Raw genomic sequence first — 27,507 nt, forward strand, 5'->3', positions numbered from 1 at the left:
CAATTTCACTACCTCGGTATTACTTACTGTTAAATAATTGATTATATCATCACTCCCCGGATCACTTGATGGTAGAATCTTGTATAAATCTGTTGTTCCTGGACCCTTTAGAAGTTCTGTTCCATATGCGAATGGATTCCGTTTAAGATCAGTGAACTTGAAAGCAAATATCTGCGCAACAACACTCGAATCATTATAAACGTTTCCAGTAATTCCCCATCCTTCAACTGCAGAAAATGGTGCACCTGGAAAATTAAAAAAAATGGTACAAATATAAGGAGAAAAACAATTTAGTACGTGAATTTATATATAATCGTTCGCTTTTTTTAATGCCATACTATGATTTTGAAGAAAAACAACAATGAGATTGTTCCTTCTCTTTTGCGACACCAGTTGTCTGATGGTTTAAAAAGTTGAGTCGAACACGACTTCGTATATTTCAATATGGTGATGTAGTCATACAGTATGTGACTGTGACCTTGTACACGAACATTTCAATGTGACTGTGACCTTGAATACGAACATTTCAATGTGACTGTAACCATGCAGGCGAACATTTCAATGGAATGTGACCTTGAACACTGTTCTGGAACTCATTCATTATTTATTCTTCATGTGATCATCATTTTATATTGTTAACGTTTCATTGCGTACATCGCTTTATGTGCGCCAGTTTTAGGAGTTTTATAAAGGACAGTGTAGGAATCCGCGTTACTTTCCCCTCTCTTCTAATGACGAAAACTGCTCAGCAGGCCGTGTGCACAACTGCAAAGAACATTCAGCGGACACGTTGTCCAAAGGAACAATTCGTGGCTAACCACAGCGTGAGTTACTTTCAAAACATTACAAATTATGTATTTACATCAGCGACGAACTGTTTTAATATATTTTCATATATTATAGAGAAACTATGAACATTTAACTGTTCAAACTGTACGTATCTGCGATAACACAATTTAATTCAAGACAGAACCTAGTCCAAATAATTATGACGTCTTGAAAGGCTATTATATATTTTTTCTTTGACGCCTTACTTCGACGTCATAACGCCAAACTCATATTTTCAGTTAGACTTTAAGAGGGAATTTACTGCTTTAAATTTATTAAAACGTTTAGCGGATTTCTCCTCAAGATGCTTCATTTTAGGAGTATAAAATATATTTTTGAACCAAACTCGGTACATTTTGACGGACCTGATTTTCCGGATAATGTAAAACAAAAGTTCCGGAAATTCGGGTCTGTCAAATTTTACCCAGTTTGGTGTAAAAATTATTTTATAATCTCCAAAAAAGAAATCAGATAAACGTTTTAAAAAATGCAGTCGACATGTTCCCGCCTCGGATGGAATTGTTACTTATATTATTATTTCTGTAAGGATTAATTAGAAATATTTTGCACAAACAAACACATAAAAGGTAAGAATTTTTGTATATGCAATTTGTTTTAGCTTTCAATGAAAATTTGATGGCTAAATTGGGTCTCACAGTTGAGAGCAAAATATGCTCTCAAAGTCCAACCGAAAATGGCGGCTTCAGCATTATAACGTCGAAGTAAGGCGTCAAAGAAAAAAAATATAACAGCCTTTCAAGACGTCATAATTATTTGGACTATTGTCGAAGAAAGGCGTCAAAGAAAAAAAATATAATAGCCTTTTAAGACGTCATAATTATTTGGACTATTGTCGAAGTAAGGCGTCAAAGAAAAAAAATATAATAGCCTTTCAAGACGTCATAATTATTTGGACTAGACAGAACCCGACGTGCGCAAGAATATTCATCTATTTATAATTATAAAGAACTTTAACAGCTTTATATATCTACGAACTGTTTATCCGTATTTTTAATGGACTTTGATTATCATTGAACACATTGTAAAATTGTATTTATATTTGTATTTTTAGTTTTTCACCATTTGGATTGGTAGTGAAATAAAAGTCAGCTCCTGATTGTTTTATCTTTAATTAAACCCAGTAGTCTTGGTTACACTCCCTGCATGGTCCGGCCAGTACAAACACGAACATTTCAATGTGACTGTGACTTTGAACACGAACATTTCAATGTAAATGTGACCTTGCATACGAACATTTCAATGTGACTGTGATCTTGAACATGAACATTCAATATCACTGTGACCTTAGCTAGAACATTTCAATATGACTGTGACCTTGCACACGAACATTTCAATGTGACTGTGACCTTGCACACGAACATTTCAATGCGACTGTGACCTTGAACACGACCATTTCTTCAATGTGACTGTGACCTTGTACACATTTCAACCTATATGTTTGATACTATAGCTGGTGGTAAATTAAAATAACGTCAGTCATACAAGTATCAATAATATCCACCACTAGAATAGACGGATAGAAAGCCAGAGTTATTGCTATAAAACCAAGAATTAACAGGTTTGTCTAATTACCCACCACTAGAATAGACGGATATAAAGCCAGAGTAATTGTTATAAAACCAAGAATAAACAGGTTTGTCTAATTACCCACCACTAGAATAGACGGATAGAAAGCCAGAGTAATTGCTATAAAACCAAGAATTAACAGGTTTGTCTAATTACCCACCACTAGAATAGACGGATATTGCTATAAAACCAAGAATTAATAGGTTTGTCTAATTACCCACCACTAGAATAGATGGATAGAAAGCCAGAGTAATTGCTATAAAACCAAGAATTAACAGGTTTGTCTAATTACCGTTTGCATTGCTGGTACCTGTATCCTTCTTTGGCGACCAAAACCTTATTTGTCTGTTATCATAAGCAAACATTATTCCTCCAAATGGCTGATCTGATGTCAATACCGATGCTGATCCTGAAAAACATTTGTTGGTTTTTTTGTTTTTTACTGCTTGAAAATTGCATAAACTGAAAAGATGTGTTAAACTGTACTATTATATAATCTTAAAGTTCTTTTAGACATATCGTTGGCTTTGACTTTTGTTTTGGTCAGTGTGCAATTTAACTTCGTCTAATTACAAACATAACTATCATATAATGCATTAATATTCATTTGTTTGTTTTATTCATAAAAAGTTTTTGATGAATGTAAAATAATAAAAACATACGGGTTAAATGTTGTATCTTAATCAATGACTCTCGTCAAATACCTATGTAGCAATACTAACATGCATCCAATTGAAAGATCTTTGACGCTGACAAGAACCGAAATATATACAAAAAAAAACTACAAGCACAAGCCACTACACGGAGTGCAAAACCTGATCGAAGATATTCCTCTTCCTATTGGGATGGGAAAAAAACAGGAATTGATATACAACCCGGGTAAACTTATCAATCTTTTAAATAAATGTTTTCTAAAAAGGTCTCCAAATCCACACTGTTCTTTAAATATTGTTTCATTGGTATAAACATTGATTTTGGTATATCTGGAATTGCACAAAGTCATGTATACTCTGATGGTTATTGTCTTTACACTAAATCCATCTGATGTTGAATATGTACTGACTGATATTTTAGTCTTAGATACACGGTTTTGACTAGTTGCTATTGTCTTTGAACTAGCTGTTAAAGACTGTGAGTACTCTTAATTCTGTACTGTGTGTCTTTTTATGGTGTATCCTGCAACGTCCTGTCTATAATTTATTAGATATATTTTTGTTTTTTATCGATTTGATGAGTTAAGCCCTTTTCAAATGAATTTTATTGTTTGTTCATATTTTGTTCTGTAACACCACTGTCCCTGGTAGCCTACAAACATTGTTAACCTCGCCACATTGTATGTGTATCTGTTCAAAGTCAGGAGCCATTTCAGTGATTGTCGTTAGTTCATGTCTGTCACATTTGTTTTTCGTAACTTTCCTCTTTAGATATTTCAGGTAAACCATGATACCTGTTCATTTGAAAAGTTACAATACTAAATCATCGAAAATTATAAAAATCAGTATTCCTGTTCAAAATTCTGGTCGGACAAATTACCCCTCCTAAATGAGTAAAATGCTACAAAAAATAGTACCATCTGCATGAGTGATGTATCCATTTTGTAACTGCACATGCACAATAAGTAAGTCGATTTTACTTAGAGTATGAGGCACCGTTCCAAATGTATTCATATCTGAAATGTAGATAATTATGTGTAAGATGAAACTATATGGCTCATAATGATTTTACGTATTTTGTCCTTGGGTTTATACTTTCAAATAAAATTGAGAATGGAAATTGGGAATATGTCAAAGAGACAACATCCCGACAAAAAGAGCAGATAACAGTCGAAGGCCACAAATTGGTCTTTAACGTAGCTAGAATAACCCGCACCCTGAGGTGGACCTCAGCTGGCCCCTCAATAAAAACGTGTTCCAGTTCAGTTTAATTGTACGTGATACTAAACTTCAAACGAACAAACTTTTATTTTTAAAAACATACAAGACTAAAAAAGTCAAAAGGTTCCTAAGCTAGGACAGGCGCAAAAAATGCGGCAGGATGTCACCAACTGGTTTTAGAATAAATGTGTCAAACAATGAATTAATGTTGTATGGAGGTAATAATGCATTCATTCCAAATGCAATACGTTGTTTTAATGATATCAGATAAGCCTCCAAAATTCCAGGATCACAGACGTCATCAAATCGGTTACATTGATTTTGAAAGTACTTGTAAAGAAAAACGAAAATAATGTTAGCATCCATAATTTGCTGCAGGGGCAAAACAATTCTAGGTCAATTAAAATATTCATTTTTTTATCCTCATTCAAATTCGTATATGGCAGTAATTTGGCACCAACAAAAGAAGGCTATTGGGATTGCAGAATTTGAAAAACAATGTTAAACGTCACCAGTTTCTGGGCAGAAAGCAGATAAACAGGGTAATATCAAAAAAGGTTAATCGGAATGTATATCAAATGCCATATTCCTGACTTGTTACATGCACTTTCTTATGACGTTATGTAGAAAATGTTGGATTAACCCTGGTTTTATAGCTAGCTAAACCTCTCACTTGTATATCGATAGTTCATTGACATATACCCACATTTCTTTTTTTAACAATACTTACCGTTGTTTATCACGATACGGGTTAAAAAAGAAGGTTTTCCAAATGTGCACATTTTCCAGGCACGAATACGAATATGACCAGTCTTGAATGTTCTTGGAAATTCCGGAGGTCCTAAATGGTCGGCACCGCCTACAGAAGAAACTCAATCATAAAACTTGTTTTCAATCAACTGATTATAACATAACTAGTATGATAAATACTCGCTATGCTAACGGTGTAATTCAGTGTATATTGAATACAAAGTTTAAATCGGGCGTAAATAAAGTTTACCTGAAACTGATAAAAGATGCCATGTAACTATTTTTAACATTACACATCGTCGACAAACATCCAAGTCAGGGATTGTATCTTTTAAGTGCACGGCTAACAAAGGAGTAGTCCAGTAAGACCCCTTTTTGGCCCCAAAATATAGCAGTTTTACAAAATTGTTAAAATGTAAACTTTTAGTTATTTATTGGACAGTAGAATGCTTCTGCTACATAAATATGGGTTGTTTTTGACAATAGAATGCACATATATCGGGTACTAGCACCATTAAGTCATGCTAAATTACTAAAATCTTCACAATTCTAGCATTTTAGTTAAATTTTAGATGGTTTTCGTGTAAAACGGAAGTGGCCGCATTCGTGTTCATCCTTAATATTGAAATGCAAGTTGTATTTTATGATAATACATAACATATATAAAGGTTGAGGATGAACACGGATGCGGCCATTTTCATTTTTGACAAAAACCATCTGAAAAGTGACATTTTTCGGCATATTTGGTCGATTTTTAACCGGATTTTTGTGACAAAACTGTCGGTTATTGATTTGGGGATGTACGGCGGGCGGCCGGGCGGGCGGCAATCAAATGTTGTCCGTGCATTAACTCATGAACCGTTCAATCAAAGCTTTTAAAATTTTAATATGTTGTTACTGACAACTAAATGAAGGTCAAGTTCAATAATGGTGATTTTGACTTTTACCGTTCAGGAGTTATGGTTCTTGAAAGATTGAAAAATGAAGTTTCCAGTTGTGTCCGTGCATTTACGCATGAACTGTTCTACTAAAGCTTCCCAAATTTTAATATGTTGTTACTGATGACAAAATGGAGGTCATGTTTAATAATGACGATTTTGACTTTTACCGTTCAGGAGTTATGGTTCTTGAAAGATTGAAAAATGGAGTTTCCAGTTGTGTCCGTGCATTTACGCATGAACTGTTCTACAAAAGCTTCCCAAATTTTAATATGTTGTTACTTATGACAAAATAGAGGTCAAGTTCAATAAAGACGATTTTGACTTTTACCGTTCAGGAGTTATGGTTCTTGAAAGATTGAAAAATGGTGTTTCCAGTCGTGTCCATGCATTTTCTCATGAACCATTTAACCAAAGCTTTTGAAATTTTTATATGTTGTTACTGATGACAAAATGGAGGTCAAGTTTAATAATAACGATTTTGACTTTTACCGTTCAGGAGTTATGGTTCTTGAAAGATTGAAAAATGGAGTTTCCAGTCGTGTCCGTGCATTTACGCATGAACTGTTCTACCAAAGCTTCCCAAATTTTAATATGTTGTTACTGATGACAAAATAGAGGTTAAGTTCAATAAAGACGATTTTGAATTTTACCGATTAGGAGTTATGGTTCTTGAAAGATTGAAAAATGGTGTTTCCAGTCGTGTCCGTGCATTTTCTCATGAACCATTCAACCAAAGCTTTTGAAATTTTTATATGTTGTTACTGATGGCAAAATAGAGGTCAAGTTCAATAATGATGATTTTGACTTTTACCGTTCAGGAGTTATGGTTCTTGAAAGGTTGTAAAATGGCGTTTCCATTCACGTTGTTGCATTTACTCATGAACCATTCAATCTAAGCTTTTCAAATTTTTATATGTTGATACTGATGACAAAATGGAGGTCAAATTTGATGTTGACAATTTTCACTTTCACCATTCATCAGTTATGGTTCTTGTGATATTGCCAGGACACAAATAAATATTAATAAATCCGGTTTGCTGTCGTTGTGACAGCCTCTTGTTCATATTTGAGCTTGAATCGGATCGTTTTTAATGACTAAATCAGATACAAATCTTTCACATTAACTAATTGAATCAAATGAAATAGACACTTAAGTGTTTAAAAAGTGGTCAAAATCTTTCGTCAGATGAACCTGAAATTTGAGGCCAAAATCGGTCCTTACCGGACCTACTCCTTTTGGACTATAGTCCACACAATTCAAAAAAGGACAACCATCTTTGACAATAATTTGAAAAGTTGGGACCTAGTCCATGAGAATTGTTAAAAGGTCACTGAAATTAAAATATACCTAGATATACAACATAACCATTACATGTTCCACAATTGCTCGGACCAGGAGCAATTATTTTGACATTAGTCTCGTTGAACATGTACACGATCCCGCCATATTCATTGTTGTGACTTCCGGACTGTGCAGAATTCAAAGCATTGAAGTAAAAGTACGTATTATTAAATTCCACTCGTACTTGGACATCAACTTTCATTGGCAATTCATTCAAACCATGTGGTACTGTGAATTCAACTTCTTTTGCGTCTCCATTAGCTGTAACAGCTCTCCAGGAGCTAATGAATGGTGGGGCAATCCCTAAAACCATTCGAACTGAATAAAAAGAAAAAATTAATAAAAGTTACATGTCTAATATCGACAACTTCAAATGGACTTCGACACACAGAAAAAATAACAGTTTAAGCCAATATCAACTGAACGGATGTTATTGAAAGCTTCGAAAATAAAAATAAAACAGGCAAATAAACGTGTCAAAATCCTGTTGCAAAAATGGTCAAACGTCCAATGCAACATTCTGCTCTACTAACTGTCCATTCCGTAGACACCGTCATGATCAACAATGTATCCATTATCCTAGTCAATATCATGTACCACTATACGTTCATCGTGTTTACCAACATATTCATCATTTTAGTCAAGGATATTCCACTATATGTTTATTTCATTTTCCTAGTCAATAACAGTTTCCACTATACGTTCATTATCCTAGTCAATATCATGTACCACTATACGTTCATTCTATTAGTCAATATCATGTTTCACTATACGTTCATTGTCCTAGTTAATATCATGTTCCTCTATACATTTATTATCCTAGTCAATATCATGTTCCTCTTTACATTTATCATCGTAGTCAATATCGTGTTCCTCTATTTATCCATTTATCCATTGTCCTAGTCAATATCATATTTCACTATATGCTCATTTTCCTAGTCAATATCAGGTTCCACTATATGTATATTATCCTGGTCAATGTCGTGTTCCGCTATATGTTGATTATCCGACGATATATGTTCATTTTCCTGGTTAATATCACATTTCACTATATGTTCATTTCCCTAGTCAATATATATTATCCTACAATGTTCCACTTCATGTCAATATCCTGTTCAACTATATGTCTTTTTTCTAGTTTATATTATGTTCCAATATATGTTCTTTATGCTAATCAAATATCATTTCCACTATACAGTCATAGGACAAAAGTGAGTTCCCACTCGAAAAAATGTCCTATTATTTCAACTAAAATCAATATTTTTCAAAAAAAATGTCACCAAGTAAATCTATGAGCGATTTTTATAAAATAGACACCATAAGATGCAGAAAGACTGAAGTTTTATTGTTTATTTGGCCATAATTTTGGTGAGGTTCGTTTTCGTTATCTAATGGGTTAAACACAAATTCAAATTTTTACGATTTTAATTTGATTAGAATACATAGCTAACTTTTCAAGAAATATTTTTCTTTGTGTTCACCGCGTCAGAAATTAAAAACAAGAATGAACAATATCATGGCCAAATAAACAATAAAACTTCAGACATTTCTGCATCTTTTTGTATCTAATTTATAAAAGTCGCTCGCAGAGTTATTTAGTAATAATTTTTTGAAAAATATCGATTTTAGTTGAAATAATAGGACATTTTTTAGTAGGAACTCTCTTTTGTCCAACGACATTTTTCCACTCTTTGTACATTTTCCTAGTCAATACCATGTCCCACTATAGGTCTATTATTTGTGGAACTTTTTTGTCGGTTACTAAGTTTTGAGAGCCCCCACCACCGATAACTGCCAATGTTAGTAACATGTATTGTTCTCAACTTTGAATATGTAGTTACTTATTTTCTCTGACGTCAATTGATAAGAGAATAAATGAAGACACTATCTTGCTTTCAGATAAAAATCAATGAATTGCCATTGAAAAAGTAAAATCACAAAAATACCAAACGCCCAGGAAAATTCAAAACGGAAAATACATAATCAAAAGCGGGGACAAATCAAACGAATGGATAACAACTGGCATATTCCTCACTTATAACAGGTAGTTTCTTATGTAGAAATTGGTGGATTAAACTGGATTTATAGCTAGCTAAACCTCTCACTTCATCTTCTTCTGTTTGTACTATCCTTCCATTAAGGAACACCAAGAATTTCTTGTAACACTTTAAACATATATACACTATATATACAGGCTACCTTGTATAACAGTCGCATCAAATTTTATTACATTGACAACAATGTGTTAACAAAACAAAAAGACATAATAGGAAAAATCTCAACATTGTATTTTTATCTTAATAGCTATAGATTCAAACTAAATGTACCATCGTACAATAACACAATAACAGGATGTATAAGTACAGAGTAACGACATAGGTAACAAAGAAACACAAAAAGGTATATAGACAAAATGAAAGACAAGAATACAAGAATTTACCATAGAACAATAACACAATCATGGGATGTATAAGAAAAGAGTAACAACATAGGTAACAAAGAAACACAAAAAAGCAAATAGACAAAGCACATGAGCAAAAATGAAAAACAAACATACATAAATTTTCAATAGCACAATAATATAATGACGTGATGCATTGAGCTACTTCAAATGGATATCACCAAAAACAACACACTAAATAGTAAAGTAATTTGCATAAAGACAAATGAAATAATACTATAACACCTTATTAAGATGATAAACAACGTCAGTATCAAGAATCTATACTTTAAGATCATCATGTATTATTTGTGAAGTTGATAAGGATATTTATCAACAAGGTCTTGGTACCTTCCGATGAATTTTTTTTAGAAAAAGGACGAGACGTTCTTTTGCCTACCCCTGAATTTAAAATGTTAAATTAAATAATATGGCTTCTTTAATCTTCTTGTTTTTGACAAGTGTCTGAAGGAATTCCGTCTCATATGAAAATAGAAAGAGGTCGGCAAGCAGAGGCGCACAGTTCATTCCCTTAGGAATGCCGACAATTTGTTGAAAAAGTCTACCTTCAAATTCAACAAATATGTTGACAATAAGACACTCCGGCATACTGATCTAATAATTCAAACCAATTAGCATAATATAATATAATATGCATTTCAAAAAATAAAATGCCTTTTTGGGAAAAGGAAAAATATTTTTTTCAATGTCCTTTTTACATCTTCGGCCTCTCTTTATACTATAAAAACATATATTCTCTTTTTCGTATTCTTTTTTCTGCTTTTTTAGCTATGAAAGATTCTTGGTTCTTATAGATAATATGATTTACTTCTCTGAATAAGAGACAACTGTCAAAGGTTAAGGTCAATCAACAAAGTGCATGACCTCGTCTGACGTACAACAACGTTAATAAATAAAAAACCAAATAAAAACAGTTATTATGAATCGATGATTTCCAGTTTGTTAATTCAAAAACTTTATAATATTGATCATGCTATTCATTTTGGTTTCAGTTTAATAATTATAACATTTGTTATTTGCTTACAAGTTTTAAGTCTATTATATCATACTGATCAGGAATCCATTATCTGATTCTACTCTATAAACAAAAGTTACAGCCTTATTTAACTTGTGTAGATTGGCTTATTGATGTTTGCCTTACGCCGCCTTAGAACAAACTATATCGCAGCCATAACTATTTGTATATGCTAAAAAAAAAGTTGTGTTTAAAAAATCAGACAAAGTATTTCATTATAATAAAGCTAGACAAATGTAATTTTCAACTAATAATAAATGATAAAAAAAAAATAGATTAAAGACTCTGTAACGAAAATCAGTCATAGTTTATTTACTTTATAGATCTTTATATATTCCCATGATTCCTTGTACATTGAAGGATTTGTGCAAGTGTAAATGTGTCATTGTGTTATTGTGGTTAGCTGCAGATTAACAAGGTGATATTAAATATTGGTGGACGTTGTATTAAAATAGAAGTTGTATATATGTGATTTAATTTTTGTGTTCATATGTTTTGTGTGATACGTACTTGATGCATGTTGCAAAGTAATCTGTTGGTGACATTGTGTAATAAAGGGCCGTATGCATGTTGCAAAGTAATCTGTTGGTGACATTGTGTAATAAAGGGCCGTATGCATGTTGCAAAGTAATCTGTTGGTGACATTGTGTAATAAAGGGCCGTATGCATGTTGCATAGTAATATGTTAGTGACATTGTGAATAAATCGGTCTGATACATGTTGCATAGTGATTGTGTATATATATTCTGTTATGATACAGTGTGTTTATGCATTGTGAATGAGGTACTTCACCTTGTAATTTGATGTATGTGCATTGTGCTGTGTATATAGTTTTTGTTGTGAATCAATTTTAGGATGTGTCAATTGTTTTGAATAGGACAACTGGTTGTGGTGCAAAATTGAGTTGAACACTTGAAATCCTGATTTATTCAGATACGGATCCATTGATCACCCGGTTACACGTTACAACTCAAATGGCTGGTTTGTGCAGAATGTATCTTACACAATGGGGAATGATCTATACTGAAAATTGAAATACTAGTAGATGAAATATGATATGTAAAGATACTCAAACAATTCCTTAATAGCTGAAGTACAACTTCAAAATATGTCCAATTATCCTGTATTTTAAAAGTGTCAGGGATCTAGGTTGAAAAATGTAGGAGCTGATTAAACAAAATGTGTTCTCTCTTATAAATTTGCTGGTGAAAAAAAGAGAACAAAATTACCAGAGTATTTATAAAAAATAGAAGGTGCACAACTCCAATCAATTTGCATTTCAGGGGTCTGTGTTGAACACTGTAGGATAAGTTGATTACACAAAACTTGTCTTCTTTCTCTTTTTGATTTACAAATCACATTAGTTTTTGATAGAAACTGAAAGCTGCTAAATATTGATCGGATTTAAAGCAAAATAAAAGCCAAATACTGTTACTTTGTTGAAATTAAGTTCACCTTAATAACCTGCAATTAAGTTTTCAAACTAGGACGATCATTGTATAGTGAATATGCCATCACTATGAAGGGAAGATTATTTTGTCATTTGAGTGTTTAAAGCACGAATGACTGTCTTAGACTTGTGGATAACCCATGCAGAGAGAGAGAGAAAAAACATCCTTATTAATGACTGTTAATCGTATAATCTTACTTATTACGTATTAATATTATGTACCTTTTACTTATTTCAACACATATAATCAATAAAACATTTTAATCGTAATTAATAACTGTAATCTGGATTTGTTAAACACTCTTAATAAATATATATGTACAAATTACAATATAGAATAACATTTTAAAATACATATATCTTAGACGTGATAAGTTTGGTGTTAGAACTATAGAATGGGAGATGCACGAAGGAGCCGGGCGGCGGTTATAAGACTACCTCCAATCTCACAGTCGCCATCCCCAAGTATAATATCGTGAGTATCTTAGAAAATAAGTAGATTTATAATTTGTTTATTTTTCAATTTATTATGTTGTACCACCCAATATCTTACTACCGTGATAAAATTTCATCGCCGCGATATAGCCTTGTTGTGCTAATGCGGCGTAAAGCAATCAACAATCAATCAATCAATGATAAAATTCTTAAATATTCAGAACTTGAAATTAAAAAAGGTTTTCCAATGAGACTTGAATTTTTTTTTGCTACACAGTTTATCCAATGATCACACAATTCGAATCAACATTTCTGAACTTTTAAAACATGAGTTCCCGTTTTCTTAGATTGTAATTACCATGTCTCATGTTAAATTGTTCTACACATTATTTTTATGTGCACTCGTATCTAATTACTCCTCGCTTAATTGTTTGCATGGCAATGGTTTACAACTCAATATGTAAAAGATGACAAACTACCGTGTGAAAATCTATCCAAAAAAATACGGAAGAACTAGAAAAATATCAAACGCTCGATTATATCAACCATTGGAACGAACAGATAACAATCGTCATATTACTGACTACTTAGAAAAGGCATTTTCGGCAGATAACAAGGGTAAACCGTAAAACCTTGTTTTATAGCCCATGAAATCTCCCACTTGTATGCTAACTCGAATAATTCAGTCCACGTGTATGCTAACCCGAATAATTCAGTCCACGTGTATGCTAACCCGAATAATTCAGTCCACGTGTATGCTAACCCGAATAATTCAGTCCACTTGTATGCTAACCCGAATAATTCAGTCGTTATATTCCGCTGATCTACGAAGGCTACATTCGTAAGGGAGAAAATCGGACACGGAAAGGGCTTGAATTATTCGAGTTACTTGTATGCCAGTTAATTGTTTATAGTTCCGTTGTATAATCAAAAGTGAATGAGCAATCCCAATTCACAAATATAATAGGTTATTGTGACAATAAATTGGATCCACCAGGCACAACTGTGTAAACATACACCACAGACATACGAACACAACTTAGTTCATTTATATGGTTTGAAGTTTAGTATGACCATGGAAGAATCAAATATAATACGTCCATGGTATGACGTCCATTTGCACTGAACTAGTGCACATTTTTATTTAGAGGCCATCTGATACCCCCTGTATGTGCGGGATTTTCTCGACGGTTGAAGACCTATTGATGGCCTTTGGCTGTTATCTACTCTTTGGTCGGGTTGTGGTCTCTTTGACATATTCCCAATTTCCAATTTATCAATCAGTTTATCATTTATTTAATATACCAAGAAGAAAAAATGTAGTGCATGATATAATATGAATTATTTGTCAATTTTTTATTTGATGAAATAATAATAATATAATGATCTTGTTGATATAGTTTGTTTGAATTTCGTTATGTTATGTTACATGTTATAAATGAATGGTGTAATGGCGGTACAAAATTGAATATTTTAGAGATCGTTTGAAAGCTTTGTCTCGCCCGAGGAACCTCGACGAAAGATGGCAATCAAATGGAACCCCAACTCATGTAGGGTTAGTATGGAGAATATATATATTATTCTATTTAATCAATATGGATAATAAAAATATATTTTATAACTTGACCAATGAAAATAACCTAAGATAAGTGCGAATTTTGCACATCTACTTTAAAAACATTTCAGTACTACTGCTTCATCGGTCTTAATATTTGGTGCTGAACCCAAATACACATTGAGTGTGTGTTTCATGATAGCATACTGAGATGGTACCATGAATTATGTAATGTGCAATCCTTTGTTTTACATTTGTCATTTCGGGGCTTTTTATAGCTGACTATGCGGTTTTTACATTGCTAATTGTTGTATTCCGTACGGTGACCTAAAGTTGTTAATTTCTGTGTCATTTTGGTCTCTTGTGGTGAGTTGTCTCATTGGCAATCATACCACATCTTCTTCTTTTATATTAACTCATCATCTTTTAGTGAAAGTGTTGGGTACCACCTTAAATAGTTTTATTCGCTCAGTATTTCTTGTGGTTATGATATCAAATCCCACATTTTGAGTTGATATACCTTATAAACAAATCTTGATTTATATTATAGTTTAGATGTTTTATGGGGATCACAACAACCAATACGACCACTTGGAAAAATACCAGAGGCAAATGAAAGAGTGAAGGACCTTTCTAAACCCAAGAGAAATTTTCAAAACGAACGCATCAGGTAAATCAGACCAAATCTTAAAGACGAACCTGTCAGGTAGTCTATATGTCAGTTAACTGCTAGTAGTCTGTTGTTATTTATGTATTATTGTCATTTTATTTATTTTCTTTTGTTACATCTTTTGACATCAGACTCGGACTTCTCTTGAACTGAATTTTAATGTGCGTATTGTTATTCTTTTACTTTTCTACATTGGCTAGAGGTATAGGGGGAGGGTTGAGATCTCATAAACATGTTTAACCCCGCCGCAATTTTGCGCCTGTCCCAAGTCAGGAGCCTCTGGCCTTTGTTAGTCTTGTATGATTTTAAATTTTAGTTTCTTGTGTATAATTCGGAGTTTAGTATGACGTCCATTATCACTGTACTATTATGCATATTTTAGGGGCCAGCTGAAGGACACCTACGGGTGCGGGAATTCTCGCTACATTGAAGACCCATTGGTTGCCTTCGGCTGTTGTTTACTCTATGGTCGGGTGGTTGTCGCTTTGACATATTCACCATTTCCTTTCTCAATTTTATAACATGTCAGGTATATGACATGACACAACACAGAAGATACTTCAAAAACCGAAGTACAGTAAAGATAACAGAATATAAGATTTTCTTGTACATAAAAATGCACTTGATATAACAAATTAATTCACAGAAAACTTAAGATTGAGGAGAACGAGCACAATCAAAACTGTGAGTGAACTCATGAGCTCTGGAAGTGTCAGTATTATTATAACTGCACTAAATATAGATCTAAATACTGATTGGCTGGTTTAACGCATACTAATAACATGATAACCACAGCTGTAATTGTAAATGGCACTGTACGTTTAATGAATTAATGACACTTTGTGTCAAATTAAAAAAAAAAATCTTCAAAACACATTCTTACAGAAAGAATATTTATTAAATCATATTTTTATTTTTCAGACCTCTGTTTTACTACAGTATTGGACGCGCATCCTTTATTACAGAAGCCAAACCTAAAGTTAAGGAGGCTAGCGAGAGAGTCAAAGAACTAGCGAGTCCAAAACCTACACACGACCAAGGGAATCGGTTTAGGTATAATCATCTAATCTAATATAATTATGTAGAATTTAACTTTAAAAAGTGCTATTCATACTAAAATTTATACTGAAATAAAATGACATTTACATCTCAAATGACCTTTGTACCACAATGCTATCAACGGCTACATCTGCTGACATAAAACATATACTTGGCGGGAATGTTATACAGCGATACCAAGATTAAACAAATTAGTCATGAATGTAAAGGGTTGCGGTTATACTTCAAAAAGTTAATTTCTAAACGACACAGATAAAAACAAAACCATCTCCAGCTCAACATGACACGTGTCTATACAATATATTATGATTTATACCTTCCCGAGATTAAACCTGTGAAACAATTAAACAGAGTGCACTGTCAAATCTTCGCTATCAACACCAAATTCTTCAAAAACCTCAAAGCAAGAATTAGCTGTCAAATTGACAGAAAACCAGGTTATCTATATCTGGAAGATAATCATTGTTGATCATTGTTGAACTTCAGAGCGTTACTGTATGGCTAGCTTCGCCTGCAATGTTATGTGACTAGATATTTTGAAATTTGGAACCTATCAAGAAATGAAAGTGAATATCAAGTTTGACCACCATTTGTCATCAGTAACGCTTTACAAGTCAAAATATGAAAACCATTGGCTGAATGCCGGTTCCCCAAGTTATTTCACACCAGCAACATAAAGTCTTATTTTCCAATATATCAATAACCCTAACTCCTGAAACGGCAATACTGAAAATCATCGATATCAAAAAGATCCATTTTTCTTAAGTAACAACATATCAAAATTAAAAAAAACATAATTTTAAATATCGCACAGAATTCATTGGCATTCGCTCGTCGGGCATCGCCTAATTTAATAACCGGATTTCCTATTCGAGATACAAAATGACACAACCACTTACGAGCTCGGAGCAGTCAGGTGCACGAACGTGTGGCGGGACGAATGTAAAATATAGAAAAAGGAATATAAAGATCATACAGTACAAATGCTGGTATAAATGGTGTTCTATGATCAAGTCACAAATAAATGTCCGTGCTATGAACCTCGATCGTGGGTGATTGTAGTTGATTTTTTATCGTAGTGTGTCTCTCCATTGATAATGATAATGGTCATAGGTCTTTGGCTTTTCTCTTTCGTTTATGAAGGAATTTGATATGGAAAACAAGCCACAAGAAATGTTTAAAATTTATTCTAAGTTTATAAATAGAATCTGCATATTATATATAATCCTGTCATATGCTATGGACATTTTTCTACCATTAAGAACCGTATGGTGACCACAACTTAGCTTGTTCTGTTGTTAAGGTGCTGTCACCTGAACGTTAACACCACATCTGATAGGATTAAAACTGAGACTCTAATGTTTTAGTTTTTATTTCAGTCCTTCGTTTAAATACAGCTGTGGTCGTCCATCGGCGATATCACCAGATTTGAGAGCCGTGAAGATCAAGAAAGCTTCCATCAGAATGCAAGAACTTTCAAGACCGAAGGCTTTACATCGAGATTTCTTAGCTCACAGGTATTATCAAATGTTACTAGTTCTAAGCATATACATATACATATCTATATACTTTGCGACACTTCTGCGAAATATGTCTTCATTCAACTGTCGTGGCAACAGATAAACGGGGCATTCAATATTTTCATACAAGTTGAATTGTCAGCCCTTGGTCTTGAGGTCATCCCTCGAACCGATATCGACTGAGGGCTGATTGATACAGATTGGCACGAAACAACTATTATTTAATCGCGGCGAGAGTCCGTTACTATAGTGAAAAAAAAACATCGTATTATTTACCAATATATAGTTTCTCACAAGATCGTGCTATTAACATCTGTTCTTAATTTAGACTAACCATTCCTTTATGGTCTTAAAATATTTTGATACAGTGCAACTCTACTTTGCAAACAAGTATCCTATAAACTGTCACATTAGTCAAGAGTACAGGTCATTTAACGGTATCCTATAAACTGTCACATTAGTCAATAAACTGTCACATTAGTCAATGAACTGTCACAATAGTCAATGAACTGTCACATTAGTCAATAAACTGTCACATTAGTCAAGATTACATTTCATTTAACTGTATCCTATAAACTGTCACATTAGTCAAGATTACAGATCATTTAACTGTATCCTATAAACTGTCACATTAGTCAAGATTACAGGTCATTTAACTGTATCCTATAAACTGTCACATTAGTCAAGATTAAAGATCATTTAACTGTATCCTATAAACTGTCACATTAGTCAAGATTAAAGATCATTTAACTGTATCCTATAAACTGTCACGTTAGTCAAGATTACAGGTCATTTAACTGTATCCTATAAACTGTCACATAAGTCAAGATTACATGTCATTTAACTGTATCCTATAAACTGTCACATTATTCAAGATTACAGATCTTTTAACTGTATCCTATAAACTGTCACATTAGTCAAGATTACAGGTCATTTAACTGTATCCTATAAACTGTCACGTTAGTCAAGATTACAAATCATTTAACTGTATCCTATAAACTGTCACATTTTTAGTCAAGATTACAAATCATTTAACTGTATCCTATTAACTGTCACATTTTTAGTCAAGATTACAGGTCATTTAACTGTATCCTATAAACTGTCACATTAGTCAAGATTACAGATCATTTAACTGTATCCTATAAACTGTCACATTAGTCAAGATTACAGGTCATTTAACTGTATCCTATAAACTGTCACATTAGTCAAGATTACAGATCATTTAACTGTATCCTATAAACTGTCACATTAGTCAAGATTACAGGTCATTTAACTGTATCCTATAAACTGTCACGTTAGTCAAGATTACAGATCATTTAACTGTATCCTATAAACTGTCACATTAGTCAAGATTACAGATCATTTAACTGTATCCTATAAACTGTCACATTAGTCAAGATTACAGATCATTTAACTGTATCCTATAAACTGTCACATTAGTCAAGATTAAAGATCATTTAACTGTATCCTATAAACTGTCACATTAGTCAAGATTAAAGATCATTTAACTGTATCCTATAAACTGTCACATAAGTCAAGATTACAGGTCATTTAACTGTATCCTATAAACTGTCACATTAGTCAAGATTACAGATCATTTAACTGTATCCTATAAACTGTCACATTAGTCAAGATTAAAGATCATTTAACTGTATCCTATAAACTGTCACATTAGTCAAGATTAAAGATCATTTAACTGTATCCTATAAACTGTCACATAAGTCAAGATTACAGGTCATTTAACTGTATCCTATAAACTGTCACATAAGTCAAGATTACAGAGCATTTAACTGTATCCTATAAACTGTCACATTAGTCAAGATTACAGAGCATTTAACTGTATCCTATAAACTGTCACATTAGTCAAGATTACAGGTCATTTAACTGTATCCTATAAACTGTCACGTTAGTCAAGATTACAGATCATTTAACTGTATCCTATAAACTGTCACATAAGTCAAGATTACAGATCATTTAACTGTATCCTATAAACTGTCACATAAGTCAAGATTACATGTCATTTAACTGTATCCTATAAACTGTCACATTAGTCAAGATTAAAGATCATTTAACTGTATCCTATAAACTGTCACATTAGTCAAGATTACAGAGCATTTAACTGTATCCTATAAACTGTCACATTAGTCAAGATTACAGGTCATTTAACTGTATCCTATAAACTGTCACGTTAGTCAAGATTACAGATCATTTAACTGTATCCTATAAACTGTCACATAAGTCAAGATTACAGATCATTTAACTGTATCCTATAAACTGTCACGTTAGTCAAGATTACAGATCATTTAACTGTATCCTATAAACTGTCACATTAGTCAAGATTACATGTCATTTAACTGTATCCTATAAACTGTCACATTAGTCAAGATTACAGATCATTTAACTGTATCCTATAAACTGTCACATTAGTCAAGATTACAGATCATTTAACTGTATCCTATAAACTGTCACATTAGTCAAGATTACAGAGCATTTAACTGTATCCTATAAACTGTCACATAAGTCAAGATTAAAGATCATTTAACTGTATCCTATAAACTGTCACATTAGTCAAGATTAAAGATCATTTAACTGTATCCTATAAACTGTCACATTAGTCAAGATTACAGATCATTTAACTGTATCCTATAAACTGTCACATTAGTCAAGATTACAGATCATTTAACTGTATCCTATAAACTGTCACATTAGTCAAGATTACAGAGCATTTAACTGTATCCTATAAACTATCACATAAGTCAAGATTAAAGATCATTTAACTGTATCCTATAAACTGTCACATTAGTCAAGATTAAAGATCATTTAACTGTATCCTATAAACTGTCACATAAGTCAAGATTACAGGTCATTTAACTGTATCCTATAAACTGTCACATTAGTCAAGATTACAGATCATTTAACTGTATCCTATAAACTGTCACATTAGTCAAGATTACAGGTCATTTAACTGTATCCTATAAACTGTCATATTAGTCAAGATTACAGATCATTTAACTGTATCCTATAAACTGTCACATTAGTCAAGATTACAGGTCATTTAACTGTATCCTATAAACTGTCACATAAGTCAAGATTACAGATCATTTAACTGTATCCTATAAACTGTCACATTAGTCAAGATTACAGGTCATTTAACTGTATCCTATAAACTGTCACGTTAGTCAAGATTACAGATCATTTAACTGTATCCTATAAACTGTCACATAAGTCAAGATTACAGATCATTTAACTGTATCCTATAAACTGTCACATTAGTCAAGATTACAGGTCATTTAACTGTATCCTATAAACTGTCACATTAGTCAAGATTACATGTCATTTAACTGTATCCTATAAACTGTCACATTAGTCAAGATTACAGATCATTTAACTGTATCCTATAAACTGTCACATTAGTCAAGATTAAAGATCATTTAACTGTATCCTATAAACTGTCACATTAGTCAAGATTAAAGATCATTTAACTGTATCCTATAAACTGTCACATAAGTCAAGATTACAGGTCATTTAACTGTATCCTATAAACTGTCACATAAGTCAAGATTACAGATCATTTAACTGTATCCTATAAACTGTCACATTAGTCAAGATTACAGGTCATTTAACTGTATCCTATAAACTGTCACATTAGTCAAGATTACAGATCATTTAACTGTATCCTATAAACTGTCACATTAGTCAAGATTACAGATCATTTAACTGTATCCTATAAACTGTCACATTAGTCAAGATTACAGAGCATTTAACTGTATCCTATAAACTGTCACATTAGTCAAGATTACAGGTCATTTAACTGTATCCTATAAACTGTCACATTAGTCAAGATTACAGATCATTTAACTGTATCCTATAAACTGTCACATTAGTCAAGATTACAGATCATTTAACTGTATCCTATAAACTGTCACATTAGTCAAGATTACAGAGCATTTAACTGTATCCTATAAACTGTCACGTTAGTCAAGATTAAAGATCATTTAACTGTATCCTATAAACTGTCACATTAGTCAAGATTACAGATCATTTAACTGTATCCTATAAATTGTCACATTAGTCAAGATTAAAGATCATTTAACTGTATCCTATAAACTGTCACGTTAGTCAAGATTACAGATCATTTAACTGTATCCTATAAACTGTCACATTAGTCAAGATTACAGATCATTTAACTGTATCCTATAAACTGTCACATTAGTCAAGATTACAGGTCATTTAACTGTATCCTATAAACTGTCACATTAGTCAAGATTACAGGTCATTTAACTGTATCCTATAAACTGTCACATTAGTCAAGATTACAGATCATTTAACTGTATCCTATAAACTGTCACATTAGTCAAGATTACATGTCATTTAACTGTATCCTATAAACTGTCACGTTAGTCAAGATTACAGGTCATTTAACTGTATCCTATAAACTGTCACGTTAGTCAAGATTACAGAGCATTTAGCTGTATCCTATAAACTGTCACATTAGTCAAGATTACAGATCTTTTAACTGTATCCTATAAACTGTCACATTAGTCAAGATTACAGAGCATTTAACTGTATCCTATAAACTGTCACATTAGTCAAGATTACAGATCATTTAACTGTATCCTATAAACTGTCACATTAGTCAAGATTACAGGTCATTTAACTGTATCCTATAAACTGTCACGTTAGTCAAGATTACAAATCATTTAACTGTATCCTATAAACTATCACATTAGTCAAGATTAAAGATCATTTAACTGTATCCTATAAACTGTCACATTAGTTAAGATTACAGGTCATTTAACTGTATCCTATAAACTGTCACATTAGTCAAGATTACAGATCATTTAACTGTATCCTATAAACTGTCACATTAGTCAAGATTAAAGATCATTTAACTGTATCCTATAAACTGTCACATTAGTCAAGATTACAGATCATTTAACTGTATCCTATAAACTGTCACGTTAGTCAAGATTACAGAGCATTTAACTGTATCCTATAAACTGTCACATAAGTCAAGATTACATGTCATTTAACTGTATCCTATAAACTGTCACATTAGTCAAGATTACAGGTCATTTAACTGTATCCTATAAACTGTCACATTAGTCAAGATTAAAGATCATTTAACTGTATCCTATAAACTGTCACATTAGTCAAGATTAAAGATCATTTAACTGTATCCTATAAACTGTCACATAAGTCAAGATTACAGATCATTTAACTGATCAAGTATTGACCATATCCAACTGTTTGATGTAACTGACAAGTTGACAACGTCACATATGAATAAAATGCATTATGGAACCAAATGATAAAATAAAAGATAGTTGAAAAACACTGTACATATATAAGATATCAGCTTAGAAAAATGTTGTTTTACAAATATAGCAATAGCAAATATGGCAGTTGCATATATGTATTCATATTTAAGAGAAATTTGAAATTTGTGTCACTTGCAAGTTTACATCTTTTTCTTAGCTGGTTTCGAATTCTTGCTTTGGAGACATTAACAAGGAAATGTGGGGTTTACATTAATGAGACATTTAAATAAAGGGTCGAATTAAAATAATTGGTCAATATATATACAGTACCATACGTTTACATAAGGTCAAGATATTATATAGTATTTAGTACCCTAGAAAACATATTGATTCCAGATTATATACTATTTAGTACCCTAGAAAACATATTGATTCCAGATTATATACTATTTAGTACCCTAGAAAACATATTGATTCCAGATTATATACTATTTAGTACCCTAGAAAACATATTGATTCCAGATTATATACTATTTAGTACCCTAGAAAACATATTGATTCCAGATTATATACTATTTAGTACCCTAGAAAACATATTGATTCCAGATTATATACTATTTAGTACCCTAGAAAACATATTGATTCCAGATTACATACTATTTAGTACCCTAGAAAACATATTGATTCCAGATTATATACTATTTAGATTATTATTTGTAACTAATAATAGGGAATATTGTATTTTTCTACTTTTAGACAAATAGTACAACCTTTAAGTATAACGAGTACATTACGAAGATAGAAGAATAGGACAGTCAGGATCTGTCCAAAAACCAGACCAATAAGATGTATAGATATATAACCAGACCAATAAGATGTATAGATATATAACATTTACAAACTGTTGTTTAGTTAAATAACAATCAATGTATATTAAGTGTATGTTAACTTCGAGAAGTATAGACAAATTTTATATGTTTTTCATTATATATCCTCATACCATATAGATATAAGAAGATTTGGTATGAGCGCCAATGAGTCAACTCTCCATCCAAGTCACAATTTGTATTTATATAAGTAAACCATTATAGGTCAAAGTACCAGATTTTGTTAAAAATAAGTATTTCACTCGTTGAATGAAAATTGAAAAAAAATGCAAGTACTATGTTTTTTGAGTTAAGTCATTCCAATTGATATTTTATAGTGTGTCTTTCTATGTTAATGCTATACTATTGTTTCAAAAAAGAGAGAAGGTTTGGTACCATTAAACGTTTAAACCCGCTGCAATTTTTTGCACCTATCCTAAGTCAGGAATCTGATGTTCAGTGGTTGTCGTCTGTTTATGTGGTTCATGTAAGCGTTTCTCGTTTTTCGTTTTTATATAGATTAGACCGTTGGTTTTCCCGTTTGAATGGTTTTTATGGAAATTTTTGGGGCCCTTTATAGTTTTTGCTGTTCGGTGTGAGCCAAAAGTTTTCTTTTATAAATTGTTACTTGGATGGAGAGTTGTCTCATTGCCACATCTTCCTATATCTATCTCTTTTATTTTCGGAAATATCACTGAATGAATTCCTTCAAACGTGATGCACTTTAGTATGAATGGGTCAATTATCAAATTAAAAAAAAAACTTAAAGGTAGAATGAATTTCAGTTTTGCATTTCTTTTCTTCTCCCGTTCCATCATTAAAACCCTTGATACAGTGGGGCGTCCGTTCGGCTGTGTTGAATCTTTAAATACACAGCCATGTTAAAAACAACCTTGAAGCAACTATAAGGGTCTGTAAACAGCATATATTCTTGCAACTGGTGCAAAAATACTCGCCAGAGAGTTGTTGCAATTGTTCTTTAACGCACAGGGGTAACTTGAGGCACTCTCTCTACACGAGGAATCTATATTATCGATCAAACGTGGTTGCGTACTTACTTATCCTGCACGTCAAAATGGGCGATGCTGCGTATATACATTCTGCGTAACCAAAGCAGAACCTGCTCTAGATCATGGGTTTATAGCCGGAGGGGAGAAGTCCAGGATTTACCCTACTAACCATTGATGTTGCAAAATCATGATTTAATATATACAAAACAGGAGTGGATCCAGCCCAGGACAAAAAGCGGGGGTCCAACCCAAATATAAGTCCCCATTCAAATGCATTGATCGGCATAAAAAGGGGGGGTTCCAACGGGTCCCTGGATCCGCCACTGCAAAATAATCTTCCGTCATTTGACAGTGGATATTTGCTGAGTTCAGTGGCATATGAATACATTGAAAAAGATTGGAGCAGTTTTCCGAAAGTGACAAGCGGAAAACACATTTTATAATCTAATAATCTAGAAATAAGTAAGTGTCATCTTTCATTTTTTTTTATAAACAAAAACCCCTTGACTCCAGTTTCGGTTTCTCTATCTTCCTCTCGGTTCCTACGCCCCTGGTATTTATAAATGCTTCCATTATTTTGTAAACTCTTATTTCAAGTGTGATATTGATTCCAGTCTGATTATAAACAACCATCACTTTCCACTTGCGTTTGTAGGCAAGGATATTTTTACAGGACAAAAACGTTAAGAAAATCCATGTTACAAAAGTTATTGTCATCACGCTATATATATATACCGGGAGTAAGCATTAAAAGACATGAACTCCATTAATGTCAAACATTGATATCATTGTTTAAATTAATCTAAACTGTTGATTTGGGTTTTTTTTTAATTTGCAATATGACAAGTTGTTGCGATACTATTAAGTATTATTTCTATACACAGTATATTGGTCAATAGTTCCTTTTTAAAAACTGTTTTTATTGCTGATATCTTAAAACATTATGTTTACACAAAAATATAATTTTAACTAAGTTCAATGTTCTTTATTGTATGAATACTTTTTTTTTTAATAAATTTCATTTCATTGGCATTTTGATTAAAGTGTTATTGCAGCGTAGAATTTTGGTCCTTTATTCCAATACTTTCTCCAAATCAAACTTTTTCGTGTATACGATATGTTTGAAGTCGCAGATTTCAAAATGATCAATTTTTTTTTATGAAGCAGAAATTTTTATTACAAAAATTTCATTAAAATTGTTTTAATGGGGAAAGGAATGACTATTCTTTATTTCTTTTAATTGATATATATCAGTGCATAAATTTTATATATATTCATTGCAAACTTACCCAGTAAGAAAACTACCAAAAGCCTCATATTCTCTCATCGGCATATAAAAGACAGATCGCCACTTATGTCATAACAATTTTTCTAATAATTGATTGATCTGAATCGTGGGTTTGCGTTCTTAAGTTTGCCTATGTCAATGTTTAGAGTATATATGTAATATTTATTCTCAGATGTTTAAATAATAGTTGTGAAGTAGCAGGTGGTAGAAACAGTATGTATAGTACAAACGGCGGACGCTGGTTTTCGATTTTAAGTTAAGTAACTAATTTAACTAACTAATTTTATTCAGTATAAAATAAAGTACAAAAGGATCATCGCTGAAACACATGAACACATATAAAAAACATATACAAAACAAAACAACAATAAAACATAACAGCCAACAATTTTGACACTTATAACAAGCAAGAGACAAAACTCACACTTCAATATTATGCAATTATTCCCAATGATGAATGTCTAATCAAAATACATTTGTCTATATATATAAGAAATCTGGTGAGAACATCAGTCTCCGAACAGTTCATTAAATATTTAAATTTATCAAAATTATCTAAATTACAAAAACATGGTATAATATTAACAATGTCATCATAAAACTTTTCTGTCTCGTCTTGATAGAGGTTGCATTCACATATAAAATGAAACTCATCTTCAATTTTGTTATCAATACAATGTTTACATATTCTTTGATCCAAAGGCGTATTATTATATCTGCCTTTTTCAATGTGTAAATTGTGGTTAGAAATTCTTAATTTACATAATTGTCTAATATATTGTTTTGAGATATTTAACTTTGTATAAGTCTCAGGTTTATATTCCTTTTTTAACTTGTAATATGTGCGTAGTTTATTTTGCTTTTCACCTGACAAACATGAGAAAAAAAAATTGCCATATCTTTCTTGTAATATCTTTTTCACTGCAGATACGAGTTTTCCTTCTGACATACTATGATAGTTCCTTTATTATTCCAAACATGGTCAAAACGAGTGAATTTTAGAAACTGAAAAATGTGTTTATTGAAGGTACATGGAAAGGTACAATCAACATCTTCGATTGACTTATATGCTAATTTTGAAAAATTCAAAAGAGGGTCTTTATACAAATATAGCCAGTATTTAAGAGACTGCAAAATAACAAATATAGAGATTGGATAACGACCAAGTTCTGCCATACTGGCAGTATTAGAAGCATATTTAGTGGCACCAAGTACACAAATACAATTCAACATATTCACACTAGAATGTTTAAGCATCTCATTACTTATACAGTCAAAACCTACACTTGTGTTATTCTTTAAACTTTTTATAGCTTTCAGCACTTCCTGCATATTTATATCATAATCAAGAAAAACATTATACTTTGTAGGAAAATCATCCTGTTCATTACTACAATCTACATTTAATAGTTTATTAAAATAATTATACCATTCATCAGAGGGAATATTGGAACTCTGATCACTGATGTCCTTGTCAGAATATCTAAATTTATTAATAATATCCCAATAAGCTTTGGGGTTTTTGTCTTCTAATTCCAGCAAGGAATCAAGCATCTTTGCTTTATACTGTCGGTTTTTTTTCGTACTAGTTTTTT

At 32.2% G+C, this 27,507-nt stretch overlaps 2 protein-coding genes across 2 annotated transcripts in view; one reads left to right on the plus strand and one right to left on the minus strand.

Moving 5' to 3' along the window:
• The window catches only part of LOC139521128 (CUB and sushi domain-containing protein 3-like), a 30,994-nt gene extending 23,355 nt beyond the window's left edge, over positions 1-7,639 (minus strand). Inside the window, exons 1-5 of the mRNA XM_071314432.1 lie at positions 7,329-7,639; positions 5,020-5,148; positions 3,986-4,084; positions 2,708-2,824; positions 28-245 (exon numbers count right to left, since the gene is read on the minus strand). Of these exons, the coding sequence (XP_071170533.1) occupies positions 28-245; positions 2,708-2,824; positions 3,986-4,084; positions 5,020-5,148; positions 7,329-7,635 (870 nt within the window). The 5' untranslated portion in view covers positions 7,636-7,639. The remainder of the gene's footprint in view (positions 1-27; positions 246-2,707; positions 2,825-3,985; positions 4,085-5,019; positions 5,149-7,328) is intronic.
• A 4,948-nt stretch (positions 7,640-12,587) lies between these two features.
• On the plus strand, positions 12,588-23,727 carry LOC139521129 (uncharacterized). Its single transcript, XM_071314433.1, has 6 exons — positions 12,588-12,723; positions 14,161-14,238; positions 14,789-14,908; positions 15,830-15,961; positions 17,347-17,484; positions 23,505-23,727. Exons 1-6 carry the CDS (start codon positions 12,644-12,646, stop codon positions 23,548-23,550), a joined length of 594 nt encoding a protein of 197 aa, XP_071170534.1. The 5' UTR covers positions 12,588-12,643; the 3' UTR covers positions 23,551-23,727.
• Positions 23,728-27,507: the final 3,780 nt, after the last annotated feature.

This window comes from Mytilus edulis, chromosome 4, assembly GCF_963676685.1.
Source record: "Mytilus edulis chromosome 4, xbMytEdul2.2, whole genome shotgun sequence".
NCBI classification, from domain to species: domain Eukaryota; kingdom Metazoa; phylum Mollusca; class Bivalvia; order Mytilida; family Mytilidae; genus Mytilus; species Mytilus edulis.